The sequence below is a fragment of the Rhipicephalus sanguineus genome, chromosome 3 (assembly GCF_013339695.2).
Source record: "Rhipicephalus sanguineus isolate Rsan-2018 chromosome 3, BIME_Rsan_1.4, whole genome shotgun sequence".
Classification (NCBI taxonomy): Eukaryota; Metazoa; Arthropoda; class Arachnida; order Ixodida; family Ixodidae; genus Rhipicephalus; species Rhipicephalus sanguineus.
The window spans coordinates 172,701,206-172,727,892 of record NC_051178.1 but is presented as its reverse complement, the minus strand read 5'-3'; the positions used below and the strand labels follow the sequence as shown (position 1 = coordinate 172,727,892).

The 26,687-nt window shown below is 43.2% G+C and overlaps 2 protein-coding genes across 2 annotated transcripts; one reads left to right on the top strand and one right to left on the bottom strand.

Annotated features, from left to right (window-relative positions):
* Positions 1-1,303: 1,303 nt before the first annotated feature.
* LOC119387677 (metallo-beta-lactamase domain-containing protein 1) lies at positions 1,304-18,390 on the bottom strand. Its single transcript, XM_037655139.2, has 6 exons — positions 18,157-18,390; positions 17,463-17,625; positions 14,106-14,269; positions 11,625-11,739; positions 7,847-9,863; positions 1,304-5,307 (listed from the first exon to the last, which is right to left on the bottom strand). Exons 1-5 carry the CDS (start codon positions 18,349-18,351, stop codon positions 9,643-9,645), a joined length of 858 nt encoding a protein of 285 aa, XP_037511067.2. The 5' UTR covers positions 18,352-18,390; the 3' UTR covers positions 1,304-5,307; positions 7,847-9,642.
* A 696-nt stretch (positions 18,391-19,086) lies between these two features.
* LOC119387678 (NADH dehydrogenase [ubiquinone] 1 alpha subcomplex subunit 1) lies at positions 19,087-25,198 on the top strand. The gene is made up of 3 exons (XM_037655142.2): positions 19,087-19,323; positions 21,295-21,381; positions 25,090-25,198. The coding sequence occupies exons 1-3, from the start codon at positions 19,225-19,227 to the stop codon at positions 25,123-25,125; spliced, it is 222 nt and encodes a 73-aa protein (XP_037511070.1). The 5' UTR covers positions 19,087-19,224; the 3' UTR covers positions 25,126-25,198.
* Positions 25,199-26,687: the final 1,489 nt, after the last annotated feature.

Below are 26,687 nucleotides of genomic sequence, written 5' to 3'. Positions count from 1 at the left end.
CAGTACGTATGTTGGTTGAGTGAATGTGTGGGTGTTTGCGTGTGTGAATGTGCCATTGTTGGGCTCGATTAATCTTATACCAAGACGAACTACCTACTAGCACAACAACAAGTTATTTTAGCGACAAGAACGCTATAGCACGGCCATGACGTAACCTTAAAAGGGGTATCTTCGCAAGGGGAATTCGACATTTCAGTCTTATAGGAGTGCACCACGTGATGGTTACATCCCCCTTTTGTTAGGCGGTGTGGCCCGCAGGACTGTGTATTACAAGCACTCTGTCCCCTCTTGCCAAACCAGGCCACACAACCGCAAAGTCTTTGTACAAGCATCTGCTTGGCGACGGCGCAAGATCTGGGGTTGAAGCTATGGTTTATGTAGCTGGAGTCTTGACATTGCAGCAATCTCCAGTACCTATATAGGGGCACCAAAATGAAACTATGAATCGGTTTGGATTGATAAATTGTACTCTCAGAAATCTAATATCGTTAATTTCACCATCATGGGTTTATTAATAGAGGTGAAAATCATGGTCAAAATTTCATTTTTAAATTTCGCGCCGAAATTGCCTCGCGTGTGTCATGGATTTCAAAGCGTACATTTCGTATTATGGCGACGCTGGCTCAACGGAATCTCCTGTACTTGGTATATTAAGTCTATCGCGGCCTCACTTCATTTTTACTGATTAGTAACTACGTAGGAACTTGTAGATGCCGTCAAAATCTATGACGTCACGACGTTTGGTGTGCGAATTTCAAGATGTCGTCGCCGTCCGCATTTTTTTTTTTTTTGCCGTTTTCTCGCTTACCAAGCGTCTTCTCGCGGCAAGCATGGTGATTTTGGTACTCTGAAAGAGCAATTTACTGATATGAAAAAAAAAAAGGATTTTCTCTTTGGTGTCCCTTTAAAGGGGCCATGCACGGTCAGCCAAGAATTTGCGGTTTTCAGCGAAAGATAGAAGTATAGGGTCTATTGTACCTATACGTACATGAAAAATGCACTGTACAAGAATATTTCAGCACAAAATAAGCCCTAGAATTTGCCGGCTAAACCCTGCCCACCGTCGGCGACCGCCATTTTGCCATGGCGAGTTTCCCATGGCACCCATGTGCGAGTTCAGGGGAGTAGTACGAAAAAAGTCAAGGCTTAGTAGGGGCGAGTGAATATTATGGCTCATGAAGTACAACTTCACAGTATGTCTGTCATTGGCTGTACTGCTTGAACTAGCAATGAGACCTGCAAAATGAATAAATGTTGTTACACACGCATTTCATGGTAGTAAACAGAAACACCACACTGAGACTGAGTCACTCACTGACAATATATTTTTATTAAGGGTACAAGGTTGTAATTACAGTCGTCACAAATAATGACTCAAAGATCAGAGGCAGCATCAATTCAGTGAGCATGTCTTGCATATTCCTTTTCTTGCAAAACGCAGTTACAAAATGCTACAAAAATGCAAAAATACTTGCACAAATATCTTGAATAAAATCCTGCAAAATCCCTTGCGGCATCTCTACACTGTGTAAACAAGCCTAGCGCAATCCTCAGAAAGGATGCTTAGCAACCGACCTTCCCACAGCAAAACGCAGTGCTGTACTTGCAAGAAAAGCAAGCACAGGTGTCATTCGTTAACTATGTACCATCATCAAAATGCAGACAGACCTATACCCACTAAATCACTGCCACTTAATTAGTAATTAAGTGCGACAAAGGGGTCTTACCTTCTGATAAGTTAGTGTGATACTATATACAAAGAGATAAACAAGATTTGTTACTCGAATATAAATCCTCGACTAGCCTGTAGAATGAAAGGTACTCAGCAAGAGAGGAACACGAGAGACAAGTGCTTACAACAGCACTACAGTACATAAGCTGAGTAGACTGCAACGTGGTTACCAAGTAAACACATGCTATGAGCTCTTTTGCAAAAGCTCGTTCAAAGTTCATTGCACGCAAGAAACCACAAGAAATCCAGACTCTGCAAGAAATCACACGGTGTACACTTGGCTGCAACTACAGAAAAAACGCAACTGCACCAAGGTGCTACAAACTCAGATAAGGCAGAGTCAGGAACATATTGCTAAGTAAAAACTCTCATCCACACATGCCTCTAGCTCTCTCAAGCTAAGCCACTAGCATTGGCATCATCGACAGCAGAAAGCAAGCCCCGGAAGCAACCGACCAGATAAGTTGCTGTTTGGCGATGTGGAATGTTGACATGCCATTCCGCTTTGTGTGTGATTAGATGATAAACCCAACTGAATTATTTTGTTCATTACAAAACATGCTTTCAAGTTTAGTACCTTCATAAAATTTTTACAGTGAGACCTACTTGCACAAACATAAGGTGTGCAAGGTAATGTAGGCTATGTACTGCACTGCTCACGAAGTCTGCAAACATTTTGTTCTGTCTTCACCTTTCTGGCTCAATTCATTTTGCTGTACCTATGACGCAAACACCAATGCCGTAACATTTGGCTGACTACTAAATGCAATTAGCCCTTAAAATCCACATAAATGAGCTTTAGAAAGTGTCAAGCCACACTCTTGCTCACCGACTCGCTTGCATATAAATTTGCTGTGTTAAATACTGTAAAGTAACTATGGAGGGTCAGTAAGGCTATACTTTGAATGAAAAACCAAACTACAAAGGCCCACTGAACTGTAACAGACACCCTCCCACCAAGAAGGGAATAGGGACTCTGGCAGAAAAACTCGCGACTACATATGATTACAATGGTGGCTAGAAGGGAGAGGAGTCAACAATGATCAGCAGTGAAATGACAAGAAAGCTTCCTAGTATTTCATAATAGTGATAGGTGATGCGCATGTGGTCATTGAGGCTCTGAGTGCAGATGCTTCTTAGCCTTTGTTCAGGATAGGCCAGAACAAAGTTTTTGATCCCTTTCCAGGCTTTGGCCCCCAGTCCATTGATCTTTGACCTCTTTGACCTCCACTCAACATAATGCAAAGCATGACTACTTCAATCAGACCTGCTACAGAAAGCCAAAGATCTTTGGATTTAAACAAAGCCGTTAGAGAATGAACTTGGCGACATTTCGTGCAAAAACCCTACGAAACGCCACAACTCGCCCAAGAACAAAAAATTTTCAGGCTTTGCCCGATACGTTGTTGGTCATATTGATGTTAGAAGTAATGGCAAGGTGTACGCAACAGTGACAGTCACCTATTCTGCTACACAGGCCTTCCTGATTGGAGAGAGTATAGTGTGGGATCTTAACACATAAAAGGGGAGCTCAGAACTGCACAATGAGCGATGAACGACAAAAGCTATATGATCAGCACAGCACTAAGAGCTAGCGATGAGTATAAGTTACAAAGCAAATTAGATTATATTCTATCTGAGATCAGAAAGAGAAGTTGGGCAGGTCAAGTACAATTTACATTATATAGCTCCTGGTACACCGAAAACAGTATCGGTATCATTACAGGAAAGTACAGTCAGCAGAAACAGAGGATTAGACGAAAAGTTGTGGTAAATGAGTTGGGTTTGTATGGCTCGGAAAAATGAAATAGGTAGACTTTGGGAGAAAGCCTCATCCCTCAGTAAATATAAATCAGTTGAAAGGATGTTGATGAGAAAAATAGTCTCAACTACATCCGACCTATGTTAGTCAGCTGGGTATCTATAGTATACAAAAAAAGTCATCCTTATAGTTAGAAGAGTCTTGGTAAACCAGGAAAGGTGTAAAAGTGAAAGATCGGTGGCAACACTTGTCATTTGGCTTCTGCACCAGCTCACATAAATCACGGATTATGGCAGTATCAGCTGAGGCCTAGTTAATCTTATTCCCCATAAAAGTGGATTATATTGTATTTTATAGGAGCCAAAGGCTGCACCTAGCAAGTTCCAACAGCTTCACTGAGCCACAACAGTCAAAATATGCAAGAAATACCTTGAAATGCATGATGCCGTACTGAAGTTGCCAGTGGAAAATTTTTTAAAAATGAAGCTTTGTTGTTTGCATTTCCTAGTCATCAAACTCACATAGTAAGTTTATCAAAGATATAGCGGTAGTAAAAATTTTCACAATCTCTCAAACTCACTTCTTAAAGGGACTGACAACTGGCCAGAACATGCGATTAGATCCTGGTAGAAATGAAAACAGCCTGAAATATAGTGACAGATTCCAGCACCATTTTCGCGTTGCGAGTAAGATTCATATTTTTAAATCGTGTTTAATAGTAACGAACAACCGTTATGTCGCGTAGCCTAGCGGAAGAGCCTTGAAGCTGAATTATGGAGTCGATCACCTTGCTATGCGTAGTCACGTAGTCTGTTGCTGTCATGCGCGCCATAATTAGTGCTGAAGATTAGAGTATGTATATTATTATCTATCCCCGCTCTATTTTATGCTGCTTATGAGGTAAAAGGAGTTGCACGGTGAGAAGCGGCGCTGTCTTCGCGGTAGCCAGTGCACCATGTCGAGGGCATGCATGCACAGTAAACTGCCGCGCTCGAACGCAAACTCCTCTCACACTCACAGTTTGGAGCATGTGTTGTCACTTGTGTATATGACTTCATATTTGCCACAGACAGAAAAATTCGGATTACAAATGTTTCACATCGTTTTGCACGTTACCATTCCGTGATTAGACACTCTCACCAGTAAGCTTTCCATTGCACTAAATAGGCACCATAAAAATTGGTTGTCGGTCCCTTTAAGTGTTTATCTTTAGAATACATAGAAGTCTTTTTAATGCTAATTGAAGTGGTCACTATTAAATGAGAGTTCAAGGCTACTGCTCCTTTATGGTAGTGCACTTGAATTAGGCTGGCAATGTGCTTGCCATTAGAATGACACACGTCAACCAAGATGAAACAGAGGCGTCTGTAGGTCCGAGCTATTGCGCAAGAGTGCTACAAAGCAACGAAAATAGACCACCACAGCAAATGAGAACTCCTGGTGGATTTGTGCAAATGATCATTAGTGAAAAACTACGAAAGTAGGTTTGAGGCATTATGTACCCACAGTGCAGCAAGGCTAGAGCACATTACGAATGCTGTGAGTTCTTACACACAAACGACAAAAGAAAAACTATAATAATGGTAGAGGAAATGAAATAAACAGAAATGAGAAACACAAACTACAAACTATGCACTCTTTGTTCAGATGAGACCAAGTTTTTAATATGCAAAAATGAACCTCAATGCACTTTACAAAGCTCCACTGACTCCATTTTTAAAACATGTGTTAATAAAAAATAAAAGAAAGCTATTTAAACAAACAATAAACACAATGAGAAAGAGACACGAAGTTATGAGATCTGAAACGAGATCTAGCAACATGCTAGCTAAAGCAAAACTGCTAGCCGGCCTAGTTGGAACGAATTCATTGTAGTACTTGCGCGGGAACAAACGGGGACGAAGAAAGGCACACGGACAAGCGCAATCTAACAACTGATTTATTTCTGAAAAAAGCGTTTGCTTAAAAGCCCAACGTGATCTGCGCGCTTCCGCCAGAGAGCACACACCATCCGCGCATACAACAATCAATGGACCACAATTCCCAAGATCATCGCGTCCACACACACACACGAAGCACCTACATCGACAAAATGAAAAGGAAACGTCATTAAAGATACGCGGACAGCAGCGAAATCTCCTTATCTAATAAAGCAACAGACGGATGGCTGATGCACTTGTCTTCTAGTCTATTGATCCAAAGCGCCTCAACTATTTCCCTCGCAGTCTTGTTACGGTGTTTGAACAGAATGCCCGTGCCTCCAGGCCGAGGTATGCAGCCACATTCTTTACAGTGCATGGCCATATGCGTACTAGGGCGACCTTTTAGGCTGGACAAATGCTCCCTTATTCTAGTGTTGCAGCAACGTCCAGTCTGCCCCACGTACGCATGACCACACGTCAAAGGAATGTTATACACCGCATTAGTCGCGCATTCCACAAACTGGTTCTTGCTCGGATGTTTGATATTGCATTCTTTTTTTGTTCGTTCCTTGCATTCGAACATCTTTTTCACCTTGGCACACACCTTTCCTATTTTGTTATGGGCTGAAAACACCACTTTCACTCCGTAGTTTTCGGCTACCTTTTTAAGTCGGTGTGACAGGCCGTGTACATACGGAATAACTGAAACCTTAGAAAATGGTTCATTTTTTCTGGGGTTAGCACCGCTTAAGTCATCTTCCTGTTTTAATTTCTTCATTAGCCTAGTGCATGAAGCCTGCAGAATGGTGTTTGGATACCCGGCTTCCCGCAAGCGATCAACTTGCTGTAAAAACACGGTGTTCACAGTATGAAAACATGACTTTCTTAACGCTGGATTTAGCATAGACGTGCAGGACCTCTTCTATTCTTTACCGCAAGGACCCCTCATGTGCTCAGTTAAAGACTGCATCACAAAGGACAACGATGAAGTTGCTTTCCGCAACACGTGTGGGATGACGGTTGAATCCTTCCTAGAACTTTTGCTTTTTTATTTACAGAACACGCACGTAGGATTCTGTGATGGAACTTACATACAGGCCAAGGGGGTGTGCATTGGTTCTAAGGTGGCTCCTAGCCTCAGCAGCATTTTTCTAGAAAGTATTGACAGAGATCTCAAAAATGATTTAGAAGGTATAACATACAAGATATACAGGTATGTTGACGACTATTTGATATTGGGCAGACAAGAGGACAAGGAAGGGTTCAAGAATAGGGTGGTTGATGCCTTCAGTTCTCGGGGAAAAGGCTTGACATTTACGTCTGAAGTACCTGTAGGCAGCAAATTGCAGTTTCTTGACATCAAGTTAGAATTTCAACCAGGGCATGTGTGCTGGCAGTTCTCGCCTAGAGCGGGGAAGCCGCTTTTGAATTATGCATCTAATCATTCCAGAATTGTTAAGAATGGTATTGTAATGTCTTGTTTCATATCAGCGTTAAGAAAGTCATGTTTTCATACTGTGAACACCGTGTTTTTACAGCAAGTTGATCGCTTGCGGGAAGCCGGGTATCCAAACACCATTCTGCAGGCTTCATGCACTAGGCTAATGAAGAAATTAAAACAGGAAGATGACTTAAGCGGTGCTAACCCCAGAAAAAATGAACCATTTTCTAAGGTTTCAGTTATTCCGTATGTACACGGCCTGTCACACCGACTTAAAAAGGTAGCCGAAAACTACGGAGTGAAAGTGGTGTTTTCAGCCCATAACAAAATAGGAAAGGTGTGTGCCAAGGTGAAAAAGATGTTCGAATGCAAGGAACGAACAAAAAAAGAATGCAATATCAAACATCCGAGCAAGAACCAGTTTGTGGAATGCGCGACTAATGCGGTGTATAACATTCCTTTGACGTGTGGTCATGCGTACGTGGGGCAGACTGGACGTTGCTGCAACACTAGAATAAGGGAGCATTTGTCCAGCCTAAAAGGTCGCCCTAGTACGCATATGGCCATGCACTGTAAAGAATGTGGCTGCATACCTCGGCCTGGAGGCACGGGCATTCTGTTCAAACACCGTAACAAGACTGCGAGGGAAATAGTTGAGGCGCTTTGGATCAATAGACTAGAAGACAAGTGCATCAGCCATCCGTCTGTTGCTTTATTAGATAAGGAGATTTCGCTGCTGTCCGCGTATCTTTAATGACGTTCCCTTTTCATTTTGTCGATGTAGGTGCTTCGTGTGTGTGTGTGGACGCGATGATCTTGGGAATTGTGGTCCATTGATTGTTGTATGCGCGGATGGTGTGTGCTCTCTGGCGGAAGCGCGCAGATCACGTTGGGCTTTTAAGCAAACGCTTTTTTCAGAAATAAATCAGTTGTTAGATTGCGCTTGTCCGTGTGCCTTTCTTCGTCCCCGTTTGTTCCCGCGCAAGTACTACAATGAATGCTAGCTAAACAAGGGAATCACCTTCAGGTCGACGTGAGCCCTCAGGCAAGAAATAAACTTTTACACTTTCAACACAGCCTTGGAGAAACATCAGTAAATTCCCACTTTTCACAATCTCGAGACACTGTCCAAGACTTGTAGAGTTTCTAGATAACCTTAATATAGGAACCTTGCGAGTTTCAGATTGTCTATAATATTGCACAATCCTTTCGCGTTCCGATATATCCAGATTCACGTGTATACAAGATAACATTAGGCAAATGTTCGAGATAATATTTGCACACTCAAATGTACAATTTGCTTGCTACAAACATAAACTGTTATCAACCGACCTCTACAAAACAAACAAAAAATAACAGTAATAGTTGGAGACACCTCCTCAATAAACATACAGCACATTATTCAACAGCACCAAGTGAAACTTGCAGGGTCCCAAAGTTCACTATGCTGGCATTTACTCCTGCTCACAAAAAACTGTGGACATACAAGTGCACTTAACGTTCACATCGATTTCAAATTCAAAAGCATTGAAGGCCAAAGGGACACCCAGATAGATACCTACAATGTTTTTCACTCATCTAGGTGCACAGTGAAGTTTCTCAACTGCAACAGCAAGTATTGCCAGCGAAAGTCTCCTACATCAGTCAATGGACCCTAGCTATAATTTGCACTGTTCATTGCATTCCTTAAAGTGTCTTGCACATGTTAAAAGGCGCAATAATAATGAGCAGAGAGGACACACGAAATTGTGTTTTCAAGACTCCTACATTTTCTCTATCTTCTATTACTGGATTCATATGAGCAGACAAAGTCTCAGGAACATACCAAATTTTGTTTTTTATTAATAAAAGCTTTTCTTTTAATTACATAAATAAAAAGCCAACCAATTCACACTGTACTATTGCTCGTTTTCAGATGTTTGTTTCAGATGTTTTCAAAGTTTGTCTTTCACATACAAGGAAGAATTCAGAGTGCAGCAGGCGAAAAAATTTTCTGAGATTACATTCACATTTGGCAGAGAAATGAAAAAAACTTTATACTGAGCTACAACCCTTGCCAGATTGATGCAGAATGTCTTAAAGCTACATACAAATGATGCTGTAAGCTTTTAGGTGCTACAGAGCATTACTGTCTGTAAAGAACGTTCCAGTCATTCTTGGGTACTCCTTGCAAAAATGAACTTAAAACAGCAATTACGAGAACAGAATCTGAACAACTGAGCACTGCTATGTAAAAGACACACAATCACAGTGCATGAAGATTCCTTGTTACATGCAAACGTTAAAATGTTTGAAAAATGAGGTACACCATACTCGGCTACATCACTATAGAAATTCAACACACACCTGCAGCCTAGAGTTGGACGATATGCAAGTGGGCAAGTCAATGGCAGGCTACTCGTTGCTTCAGGGACCTGTCTTACATTTTAAGAAAGCCTTTTAAAAATCAGCATCCCAATAAGATAACTTTTTTTTTATTATTAGCAAGGGCCATTAGCATCCCCTGCAGCTTTTTCAATCTAATCATTATAGCATCTATTATAATCGCGTATAAAAAACTGTCACACCTCGTTGCAAAACTATTCTAATAATACTGCTATAAAAGTATGTTCCGCAGTCAGCCCGCACATAAAAATTGCTCTCTGCAAAGGCGGGCATGTAAGCTTACACTTCCCAAGTCAATGACTGCCACTTCACATTCATCATCACAGACGGTGTCAATTATGATAACGAACTAAGGTTGAATATTGGGCTAAGGACACAACATCCTACACGGAGTACAGCGTCAATTGCTGTCCTCGTATCCATGACTCTCCAAGAGGCTTGCGTGCTTTTCACGCATCTCTTCGGTGACCTTGAACATGGGACCGTGTCCGGGGATAATGTAATCCGCTACGTCTAGGATCATCTGGCGACTGTTGCACTGCTTCTGTGGGTCCTCACTGCCTCCCACCTCCTTCCACAGCTTGGGGTTGTCAATGTCCTCCTCCTTCTCAAACAGGTCTCCTGTAATCAAAGCGGGCATAAGAAGAATTCTCGGAGGAACAGTCACGGCGTCTTTGCAGCTGTCGAACTTCACACTATCCTCCTGCATTTTAAAAGCACCTTCTTGCTTTCTGTGTCTAACATACCATGTTTTGATGACAAGTGCGAGTGGTGTACCGTGGCTGCCGGTCAGAGAAACATGCCGCCGCTCAATTGGTGGTAAAGAGGCTAAAAATGCACGACGCATTCTATACAATGATGCATCATAGTTTGAGACAAAGTGTCAAACCCAACGTTATGTCAAATTACATCATGCATGCCTGTATCTTTCTTTTACATCTGGCCCAATCTTTAGTGTAACAGTGTGGAAACATGACAAAAGACAAGATGGGACAACAAGCGCTAACTTTCAGCTGAGCTGATCACTCTTTTATTGCACTTGCTACATTAACTCTGCTTCAACACGTGCTTGTTTAATCTGATTTCGCTTGTTCTGTTTCAACACGTGCCTGCTTATTCTGTTTTTTTATCAGTCACTGTTAACACTGCCTGCATATATCTTGCTTCGTTTCACAACAAGCTCAGTTGAAAGTTAGTGCATGTCTTTGTCCCATCTTGTCTTTTGTTGTGTTTCCGTGCTATTACGCTAGAGATCATGCAGTACCAACTAGCCCAATCCACTACCCTTCTAAAGGGCCCAATACGTTGCAGCTGTGAATGTGACAAACGAGAAAAGCCTCTCCAGCTTTCGTAGTGTTCCATGCTATGTATGAAATTGAGTACAAGACCACTATACAAAGTATGAAAACACCTTCCAATGTGCTTTTGTACCATTATGTCTTGCTGAATTCACGGTTAATTCTTGGCTACAATCAGAACTCATTTTTTCTTTGCACTATTCACACAACTAGATGGCTTATAAATCCCTGTGTCTCTGTGTTTTATGTGATGCGATTTACCAATATGTTGTACCGACAAGCCCAAAGAGCCACATTAGAAATACAGTCAGCAGCTGATTGAAGGCACTTGAAAAAAACTAATCCATGCGTTCTGATTTCCCTCAAGTGGTCAAATCACTACAGCCCCATCCAAATTAGCCATGAAGCCAGCTGATAGGCTGCTAATTTGCACTTTTCTGATGATAATCACAATGATCCATGAGTCACTGGTTGACAGGCCTCGGCTATTACCAAATAAACGAAGAGCTTTTGCGGCACATTGCAGCATCAGCTACACCGTGAGTTCACGGGAGCAGTTAACCTTTACGCGACAAAGAGCGATGGCTGCACAGACTAACCGAGAGGCACAGGACAGGCCATTTTTGCTGACGTCAGCAAATAGCTTAGGCTGTATGGAAACCCGGTTGGGGATTTGTTGCAACTACATTTCAACCATTCATATTGTTTAAAGCAAGTGCTTAGTAACAAGGCGTTACTGTACTCTGGCATGTAAGGCGAGTCATGTATAATGGTGGATGAACTTTGCCCATAAGACCTGATTCACCAACTTATAGACAGTTGTTTGTCAGCCTTGCTTGTCTACCTGGGAACAAGTTTGCTCGATAAAGAGTTAGAATCATAAGTCTCATTTGTGGCAATCTCGAATTTTTTTTAGACTGTCACTGACATGAAACAGAATGATATTTCCATATCATATCAATTAGTACGCTGACCATGGCACTAAAATGATCATTGCAGCATAAAAGAATAACGGATGAACCAACAAAGCGAATGCTGCAGCGAGTTCCCAATTGCTGTCTCAGTAAAATATCGTAGTGCGTACCTGTTATGGCCACCGTGCCCAGCTTTGCCGTTTTGACGACGACACTGACATCAGTCAGTGTGTGGCCTGGTGTGGGAATGATTTGGACGTCAGTCGCAATCCTATAAGGCTCATCCTGAAAAAAATAAAAGGTCATCAGACGCCAGGTGTTATGTTGATTGTACACTCTTCAAGCAGAGCACCAGACCATGTTCTTAAAACCCTTCTAACACTCAGTCCTCACGTAGTAAACAATAAAATTCAGACATACAGTTTCTACAACCCTGCAAAGGAACATTTTTCGGAATTTACCTCATACGATTTGTTACACTGATAGTGGCATGAAAATTTTTACTTTATTGATTACTGCTTTTATTATTTTTTTAGTTAGGTGTGGCAGTATGTGCTGATGAATCTATTACAGCAATAAACCACTGTCCATAAGCACACTGAACATTCACTGCAGGACATGTATATTAACATCAAATTCCTTCGCAATGCAAATGCATCACAACATAAATCTTCGCTGTAGAGGCATTCTCAGCTCGTAGTACTAACATGTGCTTTTGCATAAATGAACACGTCACATAGTAATTCGAAATAAGGTAGAAGTTGAGGTGAAGATGGAATCTTGAAGAGATGAAAAATCCTTGGAACACGAGGTGTCGCTGGAGCCAACGTTTCGACAAGCCGACTTGTCTTCTTTAAGCTTGAACACAAGTCCGCTTGTCGAAACAGTGGCTCCAATGACACCCCGTGTTTTAGGGATGTTTCATTTGTTCCCATAACAAATGCAGGATTTCATTAAATTGAGGTAAGATGGCGTGTGTGCACAAAAGAGAGAGAAGACACGTTAACAAGGAGCTCATTTGGCAAGCCAAGCACTTGTGGGAACAGAATGCCCAAAAGTAAGTAACAATTATTACCGTACTTATTCGAATGTAAGCTGATGTTTTTTTCGAAAAAACGATGTGCGAAAATGGGGGGGTCGGCTTAGATTCGAGTACAATGATTAAGTTTTTTTCTTTTTTCTGACCTTGCGAATTTCGGGGGTCGGCTTAGAATCGGGGCCGGCCTAGATTCGAGTAAATACGGTAGCTCCTTGTCTAAGTCAATGTCATGGTTGCACTGCTTGAGCTTGTCTGCCTTGGTTCCCATATATGCAACTGCTTCTTCAGCATCGAACTCTAAGCAGACTCCCCCAAATAGCGACAAAGACGTGGCCGTGGAGCGGTTCATATTGTTGAGATGGCATTGCCAGTGTCTAGGTGAGCTGGCTTCAAACTATCAACGATAATAGTCTCTTCTCGTGAATTTAGAAGAAGTGTGAAGTTTTTTAACTTTTAAGAATGGTTGCCATTCAGGCCATTAATAGCTGAAGACAATGCTAGCGTTTCCAACAGCTTCGTTGCCACATTTGCTATAAAACTACGCTCTGCGTTTCTTGAATGATAGGCTAGTTTTCAGCTACAATCTTGAACTAAATTTTTAATTTAGAGACTCTCTGTTTCGAAGCCAGACTGGTTTCTTCGTCAAGGTGAGGTTGGACAAGTCAGCAATGTCGTTTCTGAACCTTTTGTTTAATATCTGCTCCAGTTATTCTACAATGCCACGAAGTCCTCTGGCACAAAATAGAGGGTACATGAACGAATTTCAAACAATCGTTAGAAATGCTACCCACATTATAGCAATAGTATTTATGGGGTCACAACCTGTCTGGAATAAAGACAAGAGGTTGCAAAAGTTTCAAAGCGACCCTAGTTACCCCACCCTTAAAGAAGGAGCCACTTAAACTTTGAAATGTCGAGTCTTTGTATCAAAATCTTTTGATTGGTATTGGGCCTAGCCTATCATTCAAGCTATTCCCCAAGCGACAGATATCTGATGTTCGCTTTTGTCACTGCAATTAGACTGAAGGCTGTTTCACATGATGCAAAACACAGCTATTTTCAGGCTGCGAACTTGCTCACAGCGAAAAAAACGGCCAATATCTCTTGCCGCAACAGCCAGCGACAAGTGACCAACATGCTGGAAATTTTTCATTCTGTTCGCAGGGCGGAGCAATTTTTTGGTTGGGACCCATCGAATTCGCACAGCACCGGCCGAGCTGTCGAAACTGCGCCAACGACTCTGTTCTGGTTGGGGCTGCTGTTGCGCACTATAAAATGAATTTAGATTGGAAAGCGTTTTCAAATGACAAAACACGCGTTCTCTTCGGTTACTCTTCGTAAAAACTTCACAATATTATCACACACAGACTTTGACATTACATTCGAAAAATTATACAGTGTCTGCCACAAAGAATGGCGGCAAGCAACCATGCAGGCTGTGCCAGTCGCAGAGCGAAAATTGCAGGCCATTCGCAGCACATGTGAAACGAAACCGCCATTAGCGGCGGTTGCAAACAGAGCGAACGAATCAATTTTTTCCACTGCAATTGCGGCATGTGAAACAGCCTTGAGTGACCAGACACAAGTTGAACAGGACGAATGAGTACATTACGTTTTCAAATGTGCACAGCTGGTACACATCACCACTGGACACTGTGGTGCCAATGATGTGGGTGGCCCTCTGAAACAGGTTCAGGTTTCCAATGTGGTCCGAATGGCCGTGTGTGCACACCACATAGTTGATTTCGTCGCAGGAGACCCCAAGCTTTGCGAGACCTGAAAAACAAAGGCGACCACGCGGAAAATCATTCAAGGAAGTATGGTGCGATTCATCAGTAAAACTAAACTTTGGAAATTACTGCTGTAGATGAATACATTTCGACAGTCTATCTGCAAGTGTTGCCAAGAAACAGATCAATTATCCATGGATTATTTTCATAGCGTGAAAGATGCTCAATCTTACAAATCTGATGTTGAATTCCAATGGCAGAGTCGGAACAGCTGATGCACTCTGCGAGCGAGCAATCGACTCTGGCGTAGAGCAACGCCTCCAAATCCGCGACTGGAACACAATCCGTGCCACCGGAGCAAGCATGGGAGCAAGAAGGAAGTGGAAGTACTTGAGTTGCCCAGAATACCTTGCGTGTAGTTATTCCATTCTGCTAATTCCTCTGTCGAACTCCCGCTCGTATGCGGCAGTTTTAGCGTTGCTGCCAATATCCGATGAATTGCTCGTGCAGGAAGTGGAGTTTTCTGACTTGGAGCTGTTGCTATCGATCAGCGGAAGCAATGCGGCATGATTTGCCCAGACGCCCATGTAGTCCGCCATTACTTTCAAAATGCGCGACAGCGGCAGTGCCCCCAAGCAGGCAAACGTTTTAAAGGAAGTAAGTCACGCCAAGTTCCGGTCGACTCTGCCGATTTTGGCGGAGCAACTATTCCTGCTCCACGGAGTGACTCCCACTCTGAATCCGCTCCGATTCTCTCACTGGAACGCTGGACTCCCACCCTCACTCTGCCATTGGAACACACTTGCTCCAAAAGGAGCACAAAAGCTCGCTCTGACTCCGCCATTGGAATTCAACATGAGACAGTGTTGCACAAAATTGTGCAAATAATAAACACTTAAGTGATGATAATAGTAATTGTTGGGGTTTCACGTCCCAAAACCACGATATGATTATGAGGGATGCTGTAGTGGAGGGCTCCTGAAACTTCGATCATCTGGGGTTCTTTAATGTGCACACAAATCTAAGTACACGAGCCTCCAACATTTTGCCTCAACCGAAATGCGGCCGCCAAGGCTGGGATTCGATCCCACGACCACCGAGGCAGCAGTCGAGCACCATAACCACTAGACAACTGCGGCGGGTAAAAACACTTAATAGACAAACCTTGTTTCCACAAAGTGTAGGTGTAATATATATGGAGCGTTTATCTCGTACGAAGTGTCACGGAAAAAAAAAACTGCAATGAAAGGTGTGCCATGGAGACTTCTGCAACAACACTACTTGCTCAGCTTTCAGAGCGTTTCCTGCTAAGTAAGCAATGGAGAACAGCCATCCAAGGCAATCGCTACAGTACTCATTACCATACTTGCCATCAATGCCTCACTTCTACATGGCAGCCACTACATGTGATTTGAGGCAAAAGGGATACACAGCAGCAGAAGCAACAGCAGTGTTGAAGTGCTGTACAAGGTGCTTTGAACTATGCACAGAATGACTGCTGGCATTCATCAATTAGTTCTCCTTGCAGTCACAAATTAGCTTGTGCACTAAGTAATGGTTGATAAAATGCGAGATTTATTAGGCAGTTATAGTTTAACAGGCTTAGCGGAATAGCGCAATCGAAATGGGCATGCACAGTACACTAAATGACCCTTAGCGTTTACCGTACACACGTTACTTGCAGTTACCGTGTTTGCGTGGTTTATGTAGTGCACGTAAAACAAGGCGGCTGTTTTGGATGCCCGGTTTGAACTGAATCTGGCGTTGCTGTTGAAGTATTCACTTCTTTCAAAGAAAATGGCTGTGAAATGGCCTCGCTCAGCTTTGGGCAGCTTCGACGACCGAGTATCGGTCGGTGCCATCGTGAATAGAAGGGCCCTGATCTCCCACATTTGGAAGGGCAGGCACACGTTCACGTGGGTGTTTCCCACTAAAATATTTTGCCTGCAACTTTTCCCTGGATTCGCTAACTAAACATAGCAGCGATGAGTGTTGAGCAAACAATATAGCATGCAATTTGTTTACTGGCTCACGTCATGAATTATTCGCAATGGTTCAACCAAGGCTGCCCATCAAGTGATGCGATTTCGCTTGCGCTCATACCTATACCAACACTTCTCAATCCAGGCGTAGCTGTTCAAAGTCATGCCTAGATTGTGCAGTACAGCATGAATAAGCATAGCTGACTCGAAGATTAATGTCGTCGTGCAAGTTATGGGTGGGCCCTATTGTGCACTGACAGCCCAAAGTGCTCATTATCCCACTGATTCGCCATTTATTCTGGGGCATCACCTAGCTATCAATGATAATTTCACGTGCACAAGCAAGTATGAACATGAAGCGATTCTGGCACTAATCGTACCAGAAGCTGTGACTTGCACTTACTAAAATCTAGGCAATATTTACAGTTTTCAAGCAAAAGTTCTTGCATTGCATACAAATCTTATAAGACTGATCAGTTCGTACCTGAGTGACTGTCTTTTTTTTTTTCGTCTGTTCACATTTAGTGTTGCAGTGACCATGAGTTTGGCGTTCCAATAATGTCTCCGGCATCAAAATGTATCTTGCATGCACGAATGTAATTCAATTCAAACAAGAACTGGGAAGTTTTTTGTCGCAGAAAAGCTCGCTTCTATCTTTGGCACAGTTCCGTGTCAGCTGATAACAAGAACAAGGATGCCTTTTTGTCAACGCTGAAGCGGCAGCCTTACACACAGCAAGTGTTAGGCATTGCTCCTATGGCGAATTACTAAACATTGACGTCACCGCATGAAGAGACACGTTGAGGCGAAACAAATAGAAGCACGCACAGCAACACACTGCACTAACACTCCACTAATGGCGATCACCCCTCCAGTAGGTGCAACCGCCCTCCTTGCTGCTTTTATGGATGGATGGGTGGTGGGAGAAATGGATCGATGGATGAATGCTATAAGTGTCTCTTTTATAACGGCCATAATGTGTAATAAAACACCTATTGTAGCATCTATAGCATCTAGAACGCTTGCAGTATCGCCTTCTAGCTACGCGACACAGTGGCGCGCAACTGAAGGCACTATATGAAGGTCTTTCATAGCGTTATGCAGGAGTTTCATGACCAGTAGAAAAGTACCAAAGGAACCTGCCGATACGTTCTGCTACATTTGCAAGTATTAGCATCTGTACAAGTGATGATGGCAGTGTACACAGTTTACACAGCGATAATTACCATGTCAGGGATGTGACAGGAAGGTACTTACTGTCCACAAGGAAGTCCCTGTCCCAAGCAGACAGTGTATCGACAATGATGTTGAAGCCAGGTCCACGTACAAGGGTGGATGTCCCGTTCGCTACCATGGTACGACCGTCCTTGCTCAGCAAAGAGTAGCCTTCCTTTATGATGTTTATATCATAGTCCATTTTCTGAGAACGTGAAAGCAGGGAGGAGAAAAGGAATTAAAAGGCGCACCAAATTACAGTAGTACCATAGTCATGAATGAGGCACAAATAAGTACAGTCAGCGTCAAAAGTTTCAAAACCACTAGGTCTAAGAAAACAGTTAATTTCCCTATAATTTGTGGCTGTATTCAGTCGAATTGCACAGTACGTGTTGTTCGCACATTTTAGAACCGGCTGGAAATCTAAATACAAGGCTGCCTAACGAAACAGCAGGAATGTCCAGCTTTTTGTGTCTCGTGGTCTCTAAACTTTTGACACTGACTCTACATTAAATATTTAGTTGTAGGGCGTGAGCACATTGAAGGATACCGTACAACTACTGTTACCAGCAAAATTGATCACTACCTGTTTTCTTGGCAGCTATTTTTCACCGTCTTGAAAGTTTTGGCAGGTGCAAGTGTTAATCTGAAGACTACAGGTGTGGGATTCAGGTAAAGCGATTTAAACCCTGCTGTCGGCTAGTAAATAGGCGCAGTCGCCGAGTGTGGAGCTCACCGGCTGTCGCTCCCAAGCGGAAACGAAGAAATCGACGACGGGAGATCTTCCGCAGCTCCCTGACTCGTTCAACAACGCTTCCTTCTTGATGGGATCCTTCTTGATGGTGATCGCGGAGTGAGCCGCTTCTCTGCGGCAGGCGCTTCGCATATCTCGTCTCCGCTCGGACCCCTGCGAATGAATGAAACGTTGCATATGCGCTCATCGAGTGCGATACGTCAAGTGCCGAAGACATCACACACCGCGATCGCAGTCAACAGCGCGCATTGACGCCATGCAAGCTACAGGAAAGCAGTCACAAAGAGGAAAGTGACAGGTGATACACGGCAAGCGAACAATGCATGCGGATGGCCATCTGTTGTTTTTCGCGACAATCCCGTATCACTTTCGAGGTTTGTGCCAGTTGCGCATGGACTTGCCTGGATGATACGGATTGTTAAAGGCTCTCTTGAATCGAGGACGGCAACGATAGGAGCGTTGAACTCAGTGACAAGAGCTCGTCTCGCTGTTTTCACAAGCAGCACACCTTACGGAGTTCCACACATTCCTCGCTTTTTCGACCTAGCCCTTTTTTTGAAGAGACACGGAAACAGCAAGTCGCTGCAAGCGCGTCTAGTCACGATTTTACGTTAGGTAGCTGTGCGTCAGTTAACCCAATTAACGCTTCACCACAATCAAAACAGCGATCAAAACATCACGTCACGTGCAAGCTATTTTAAATGCTGATTGCAAGGAATGTCCGAAGTGGACCCCATTGGCTAAGCGAGTCGCCACACTCAAAACCGAAACTATTACGTTTAAAAATTATTTTGTTCTATTTGTCGCTAAGTGTTAATTAAATTCTGAGTTTTTTATTGATTTCTTAACTGTGAAAGCCAGAAAACACCTGCAAGCCGTAAAGACTTAAAATTTTTAGAACTTGTACTGCTTGTACTAAACGACCGCTTGAGGTCTTCGTGTCGTTGCTTGTGCTGTGCGGCGAAGCACCCTAGCGAAGCTGAACGGCTAAGGCCGTGGTTTCTTCCTTTAGATTTCGTCGAATTTCATTTAAACGCTGCATTTTTAACCATGTGGTACGAAATACTGCCCTCTGTTGCCATCATCGGCGTTCTGATGTCAATTCCAAATCTTACCGCTAAGCCATTGTCTTGGCTTTTCGACGGAAAGGTTAGTAAGTGCACCGGTGACCTTTGGGTTATGGAACTTGGCGCAAGTTTTTCAGCCCACGAGTGCTTTCATTTATCTCGCGGCACGTAGCAACGCCTTGATGGGAAGTTTGCAGAAAAAAAAAAATAACGAAGAAATGTCTGCTGAAGGTGGAGTTACCTTGATGGATCGAACGCATCGCTGCTGCATGCTTCCGCTACCATCGGATATGTTCCAGTCAGGCGTGCAGGTTTCTAACACCACTTCTGCGCTAATGCGCGTCTAGGAACTTTCAATGAACTCTCGCATATGCGGATTGTTATGTGAGGCCCACGCAGCCATGCAGGAATAAACACCTAATTCGGTGTGGCGGCTCGCCACGAGATAGCTTGCTCGCTTGACGTTATTTCTACCTGAGATTCAGTGTTTTGTGCTAGCTAAGTGCTATTTTTTTACGTAAATGGGGTCGTCTCGGAGCTGCAAAGCAAAGTATGTCGCCCATTGGCTATGATTCGTCTCTACAACGCGCCATGCAGAGTAACAAGCTCGTGCTAAATTGGTGCGCCATCTAGTCATTCGCAGCAAGCATGCGTATTTGGACTAAATATGATGTCAAGCTGCACTTAGCAACTTAGTATCAAGTTTGTGGAACTTAAGAGGTGCAAGACATTCCTGTATAGCTGGGCATAATTTTATTGTGCTAACATAAGCAGCCTAGAAGCTGAGGCATTCGGTGCTATTGTCGCTTTGAAAAATAACTCGAACAATACGAGGTGGAGATCAAGAAGCGAGCTCATTCTAGTGTTGTGCTAGTACACTTTGAGGAGCAATCATAATTGGGCGTCAGTTGGCTCATTCCTCCTCTGTTTCGTGAAGAGGATCTGGCAGAGAGAGCGGGCAAATGTTGCACTGTCCTTCAAGGATTCCTTGAAGCCTGTCCTAGAAGCCGAGCATTCCGAGGAATAAGAAGTACTTGCTCACAAATTGAAATTGGGATTAAAGCTTTACTGATGGCTCGAAAGTTTTCATCCGTGGCAGGAACTCCACAGAGTTGTTGATTCGATGTCTCAGAGGAAAAACGCTCCTCGAACTTTAAAACAGCACGTCGTTTATGAAGCTTACATCTAACCATTGCCGTCACTTGTAAACGGAAAGCACCGTTTATCCCAAAGATCAGTTGTCTCATACAGCGATGCCGGAAAGTGTGACGTGTCAAAATATAACTGCTGCTGCTGAGTGCCCAAAAACTAACTCTGTTACCGTGTTAAGCCCTTCAGGCACGTCTCAGTTGTACACCTTTCAGGAATAGCAGTGAGCTGTCAGTCATGACTTGGTAATGGCTGCTGTATGTGCTTCTACCCATTTTTATTCTGTCGCTTCTCATGACCTCGTCTGTCACGGTAGCTTAGCGACTGTGGTGTTATGCTGCTTAGCACAAGGTTGCATGTACAATTTTCTGCCATGACAGCCTCAAAGGGGCAAAGTGCAAAAACGCCTGGGTATTTAAATTTAGGTACGTGTTTAAACTCCAGGTTGTTGAAGTTAACCCTGATTCCCCAACTACATTGGGCCTCATAATCATATCATATGTATATGGCTTTGGCATGTAAAGCCCTAAAATTTATTTCAAGTGTTTACCTGCCATGGTCTTAGCAGGTAATGTGTTGTATGCTATGGTCGACTGTGAGCCACAGTGGCTACATTTCAATAGGGGCGGAATGCAAGAACACTTGTGTATTTACATTTAGGCCCACGTTAGAGGCCTGGGTGATCAACATTAATTTGGAGTCCCCCACTCTGGCATGCTTCATAATCATAACATGGCTTTGGCATGTAAAACCCTAGGCTTTATCTGTTTTAAAATTTTTATCTATTGTGGCTGTGGTTTGGTGCAGTTGTTTGCCATGTCTCCTTTTGACAAGCTTTTTGAATGTGTTTGTGGCCCCAGACGTAAAATTATGGTCTGCTACATTTTGTACTTGGCCTTTCCAGCCTTACAGGCGAATCTTGTACAATGTGAAAGATCGGGAGGACTGCATGCGGGACGAGCGGCTGAGTGGGAGTATATACAAGACCATCGTAAGTACTTCTCAGTGTTGCATATTTACGCTTCTTGTATGTCGAAAAACAGCCGTGCTGTGTGCATGGTGGGGCTGGGATGCTTTCATGTATTGCATTGTCTCATGTTAAAATAGCATATGGTGATTGAACCAGCGTGCAATGTATAGTTGGCTGCTACTTTAGAAGGCTGTGGCATTTTCTCCTGCGGAGGCACACAAGCCTGCACCAATGGGCATGCACTACAGACTGATATCATGAGTATAAGAATGGAAGCTTGAGCGAGTTGATGGCCTGTGGAGAACATTTCCAATTGCATGAATGGGACTATTTCTCTAGTCACTGGGGAGATGCCATGCTTTGGTCATCTGGGCGGGCCCTCTCTGAACTTCATACGTTGTGGTTGGCTGCAGCTGACTATAGGTGTAGATGGTTGCATGTTCTATCCTATAACGGGAACTCAAGTGGGGTGGTGTTTTGTACTTTAAAGTACACATTCCAATAAAGGGGCAAGACTTAAAAAATAGCACATAAATGTTACTAATGCTTCATTTTTCTGCCTTGGGTCCAGTGCCTATTCTCTGCCCGAGTAAAATATTACTCTCCCCGACTCTACCCGTGTCAGATATTACTTGCCTACATGCAACAACACATGTACAATGCCATTCTGAAGGTAGCTAATTATTTACTGTAGCTTAAATATCTGATGTTGCATTACTGTCATGTTGGGCTAGTTGGCAGGGGTCCGGGGAGCTATGTCATGTCTTCTGAAACAGCAGCTTAACTGCAAAAGTAGTTATAAATTATAGAGGGACATGTGCTCTTGAAGCAATGTTTGCAAAACTTCAGGGCTGGTTACTGTGATTTTCTTTAGTCTATATATAGTAGTGCAGTGGCCAATGAAGCATTGCACAAATTTGTTTCCATTGCAATTTCCTTGCCTTTATTCATTCTTTGTTATAATATGTTGTCACTGTTCTGTCATCATCGCATCATGTTGTGCCCTCACGATGCCGCCATTCTTGTAACATAATCACTTCACTGTCATTATGCACCCAGATTTGTTTCCTTGGTGCCACAAGTTCTGATAGTTTGTTAGAGCATCTATTCCTATCAGTGCAATATCCGTGTTGCCACGCCATAATTGTCATTCCTGTGTTGTTATTCCAGATACTTTTGTGATGGCAGTGTCATAATTTCTTTCTCGTTATTTCATCATTGCAGCTGTCTTTTGCGTGCACAGTTGCACTGTGCACGCAAAAGGCAGCTTGGCAGCCTTAACAGCACACAGATCTTACTTGACACAATCATGATCCGACCAATGGTTGCTCACAAATATGAAATGAGGCTTTCTGTGCTTCACCCCTACATTGTGGGTGCTGGCTGCTGCATTGCATGGTGTGTCCATCCCCAAGATTGCGCAAGCTGTAGAGGTCTGTTGTGGTGGGCAGTGAAGCACAGACGTGGGCTCATACACAAGCAAAATGAGGGCAGAGCATACAATAAACACATGGAAGCCAAAGCTCGAAAGAATAGTCGAGCAGAGCAAGAAAATCGATGCTTTGTGAAGTACAGTTTAAAATTGGAGCGCACATCTACATGGGCATCAGTAGGGGGTGCAAAGGGGACACTTGCCCCCCTTCCCCCTTATCAAGCACCTGCCCCTAAAATCCAACCAGCGCTCCACCACTGCAATGCAACACGGGTTTGCCCTGCACGGGACAAAATTCTTCCTACACTCATACATGCATGCCTACTGATAAAAATGTACTGAATCACAACGTCACAGGTTCAATTTCTGACTACTGTGGCCCTTAGGTCGGCAAGCTCACTCGGGCTCACTCAGGCTCGGATCGAGCCATGAGTCTGAGTTCTGGTGAAAAAAATTTTAGTGAGTTTGAGTCCGAGTTAATCTGGTTGAGGAATATTCTGGTGAGTCTGGGACCAAATGAGTCCCGTTGAGGAAAATTTTGGTGAGTCTGAGTCCGAGTGAGCCCTAAGCATCAAGTATATTTCTTGAGTGAGTCTGAGTAAGCTCCAGATTTTTTTGCCGACCTATGATCCTATCTCAACTTTAGCATTACTATCAGCCTCATGTCGACTCACATTTATGCTCACGTCTACTCACACATACTTCAACGCACTAGCATTCATGCGCCAGCTACATATTTATTGATCAGAGGCGTGAGTTCTGACATTATCCCCGCCCCTCCCGCAAACTCCTTCGCAAGCAGTTCTTGATAAAAATATCTCGTGTGAGTCATCTCTTTCAATGAAAACAGTGTTAATAGATTTCAACCACTGGTAACTTGTATTTGTAGGTACGAGATCAAAAGGCGCCAAATAGAGTACCGATTATACAAGATATTGGTGTTAAAGAGCATTGACACCACTGTCGAAAAAACTAATTACACATTGACGGACTCATGAGTCGTCTCACTTAGACTCACCCAGACTAGATCGAACCTTGAGTCTGAGTCAGAGTGAGTAATATTTTGGTGAGTTTGAGTCCGAGTGAGCGCAGTTGAGAAAATGTTTAGGTGAGTCTGAGTCCGGGTGAGTCCGGTTGAGGAAAACTATGGTGAGTCTGAGTGCAAATGAGCCCTAAGGGCGAAATATACTTCATGAGTGAGTCTGAGGGAGCTCCACATTTTTTTCCAACCTATGCTGTGGCCTCACTTCGATGTGGGCAAAAGGCAAAAACATCAGTGTCCTTACATTTAGCGACACATTAAAGAACCCATCGCGGTCGGAACTAACCCATTGTCCAACACAGTGGTGTGCCTCATAATCATATTGTGGTTTTGGCACTTGAGCCCCAGAATTTCTTTAATCCTGTAGTCACCCTACTGGTTGCAGGCAGCATAGCGTGAATATTTTTGACGAGCACTGTACATGGCTTGAATACTTTTGTCTACTTGAATACATGGCTGTTGGTTTGTCGGCAACATCAGTATGTCATCGTGTTCCAGCATCACATCATTCATTGTTTTTCACAAATGTTTTGCATCAGGTATTACTTTCTAATGGCTCAATAAGTGCTTTCTAAGCATGGTACGTCTGATAAGCACTTCATTCGTGCCGGTAGTCTTAAAATGGCATAAACATTTCATTGCATTTGTTCCATTTTAAATTTGTATAATTATCATTAGAGTTGCATAGCATTTTTTAACATTTGGGTAAGCATCAAATTAGGCTTCTCTTGACACCGTGTTAAATCCACTGATCCTTTGCTTATTGATATTTGCACATTTGCTTAGAGCCTTCAGCTGTGTTTGCTATCTGCCACAGTTGCATAGTAACTGCGGCAATATTTTTTTTCTTTTTCTCCAGAAAGGCCACCTCCACGATATAATTGTGGTTATGTTGTGTGCTTTCTAATACACCGTTTCATGTGAATGCAGGCCTTGTGTGCGTGTGCTTTCTTGTGTTACAAACTATGATTTCAACAAACTACCGGCATGGATGCTTTTTCCGGCAGCATTGTAATCGTATTCCATTCTACATGACCTACATCATGGTAGTGATTTTCAGCAAAAAAAAATTGCGGTATGGTAGCAGAAAAGTGGGAAGGACCTGCAAGCATGTCTTATTCATTTCCAGCCTTCCCTGTGTCCTCATCTTTTGTCCCTGCATTCTCGTACTCACTATACATGGTGCTTGTTTTTCTTTACTCTTCCTCATGTTTCAAGGTGCAGAGATGATTTTCGCATTTTTGTTTGTTTATAGGGACTTGAAGGAATTCCCGATGAGCCTGAGAAGTAAGGAAGAAGTGAGCAACAACGTTTGTGACAAGCACTGTAGTCACGAAGTGATATAAATGACATATGTACAGTGACGCTTGCTGACTTGAGTGGTTTATCACTAACTGAGAATTTTCGGGATAGCTGCGTCCTTTGCAATGTTTCTTTTGGCCTACTTCTGCAATAACCCATTTTTTTTGTTGCAATATGTTGAAATAAATAAAAAGGAGCATCCATTTTATATAAAGATGGTCTTATGGCCATCTGTGATCATGTACATCTATCTCGCCTGGATCAGCTGCAACTCACGTGAAAATTGATTGGGCAGAGTGTATTGAGCTGATACTGAATCCATAATTTATGTTTGCACTTTGTATATGTGTTACTTTAACTGCTGGTGGCAGCGAGATACACAGCGGTCTGCATTTACCGAGGGCTGAGGTCTCAACACTGAGGCTGCTTATTCAGGCAGGGGAAAAAAAATGGCTGATACACAAAAGTCACTCATATGTAAAATTAGCTGTAAAAGTCACTCATATTATTAATTAGCTCAGACAGTTGATTACAGTCATTATCAGCTCTCCTTGTGCAAGTCTTGATAGGTTTGACTCTGTGTGAATCATTTAATTTGCACAACAATAATTTTGCAATGGCCTACACAAAGATAATAGTCTTAAAACTGCGATTCTGTCGCGATTGGCTGTTTTCAGCGACTGTAGGCCTTAAACATTGGCATGATTTTTCACTATGATTTCTAACATCCTGCTTTCTAGCGTGGAAAAGCAACCAGCTATTCATATCCACTTGACCTAAAAAGGTGTTCGAGTTTCCGGTGGCTATGAAATACAGGGCATACATAACTGCAACATGCTGGAGTGCTTGCGGTTCCACAACTTTGTACAACTTCATTACGTTGGGCTGGTTCGTGTAAGTTCACATTAAGAGAACCAGTCCAACACATTAGAAATGAAGAGTGAACCCACCACAGCAGCTTAGCAGCTGTGGCGTTGAACTGCTAAGCGCGAGGCCTTAGGTTGGATTCTTGGTCCTGTGGCTGAAAATCAATGAAGAGAGAAACGCAAAAGCCACTTGTGTACTTATTAGGGGTGTGTGAATATTCGAAATTTCGAATATTTTTCTAATAGGGTTTGCTATTCGAATGATTCGCACTGGAATTTTACTATTCGAACTTCCCAAAAAAACGCCAGGCCTGCGCTGAAACCGCAGCGCAGTCACAGCAAAAGCTGGAAGAGCGGCGTTTCTAGAGCCCATTGTAAGCTAGCTCTCTTGGGTCTACAATACAAGTACACTAGAAAGGTACCCACTACGCCATAAATCACAATTTTTGTGAAGTTGGGAAGCACCTACTAAGCCATTATTCGTCATTCTGCGGAGAAGCGAGGCATTATGTGCACTTGCGTCATTCTGCGTCTGTAAGGCATTACGTGCACTTTGTTGACGCGACAACTGATGACGAATTCTGGCTCAGCCCTTTGTAATGGGTTGGAAGCTATAAACGGCCCACCAGTTATGTAATTTGCATTGGGTGACGCCCGGTCGCTACTTCCCTCTCCCGTCATGCTG

Excerpts from the sequence above, each read along its gene's own strand:
- LOC119387677 (XM_037655139.2), bottom strand. The coding sequence starts at position 18,351 with ATGCAACGTTTCATTCATTCGCAGGGGTCCGAGCGGAGACGAGATATG. Across the intron at positions 17,626-18,156 it reads CCGCTTGGGAGCGACAGCCG|AAAATGGACTATGATATAAA; the intron begins GTGAGCTCCACA and ends TCACGTTCTCAG. Across the intron at positions 9,864-11,624 it reads GGGCACGGTGGCCATAACAG|GAGACCTGTTTGAGAAGGAG; the intron begins GTACGCACTACG and ends CTTTGATTACAG.
- LOC119387678 (XM_037655142.2), top strand. The coding sequence starts at position 19,225 with ATGTGGTACGAAATACTGCCCTCTGTTGCCATCATCGGCGTTCTGATG. Across the intron at positions 19,324-21,294 it reads CTTGGCTTTTCGACGGAAAG|CCTTACAGGCGAATCTTGTA; the intron begins GTTAGTAAGTGC and ends TGGCCTTTCCAG. Across the intron at positions 21,382-25,089 it reads GGAGTATATACAAGACCATC|GGACTTGAAGGAATTCCCGA; the intron begins GTAAGTACTTCT and ends GTTTGTTTATAG.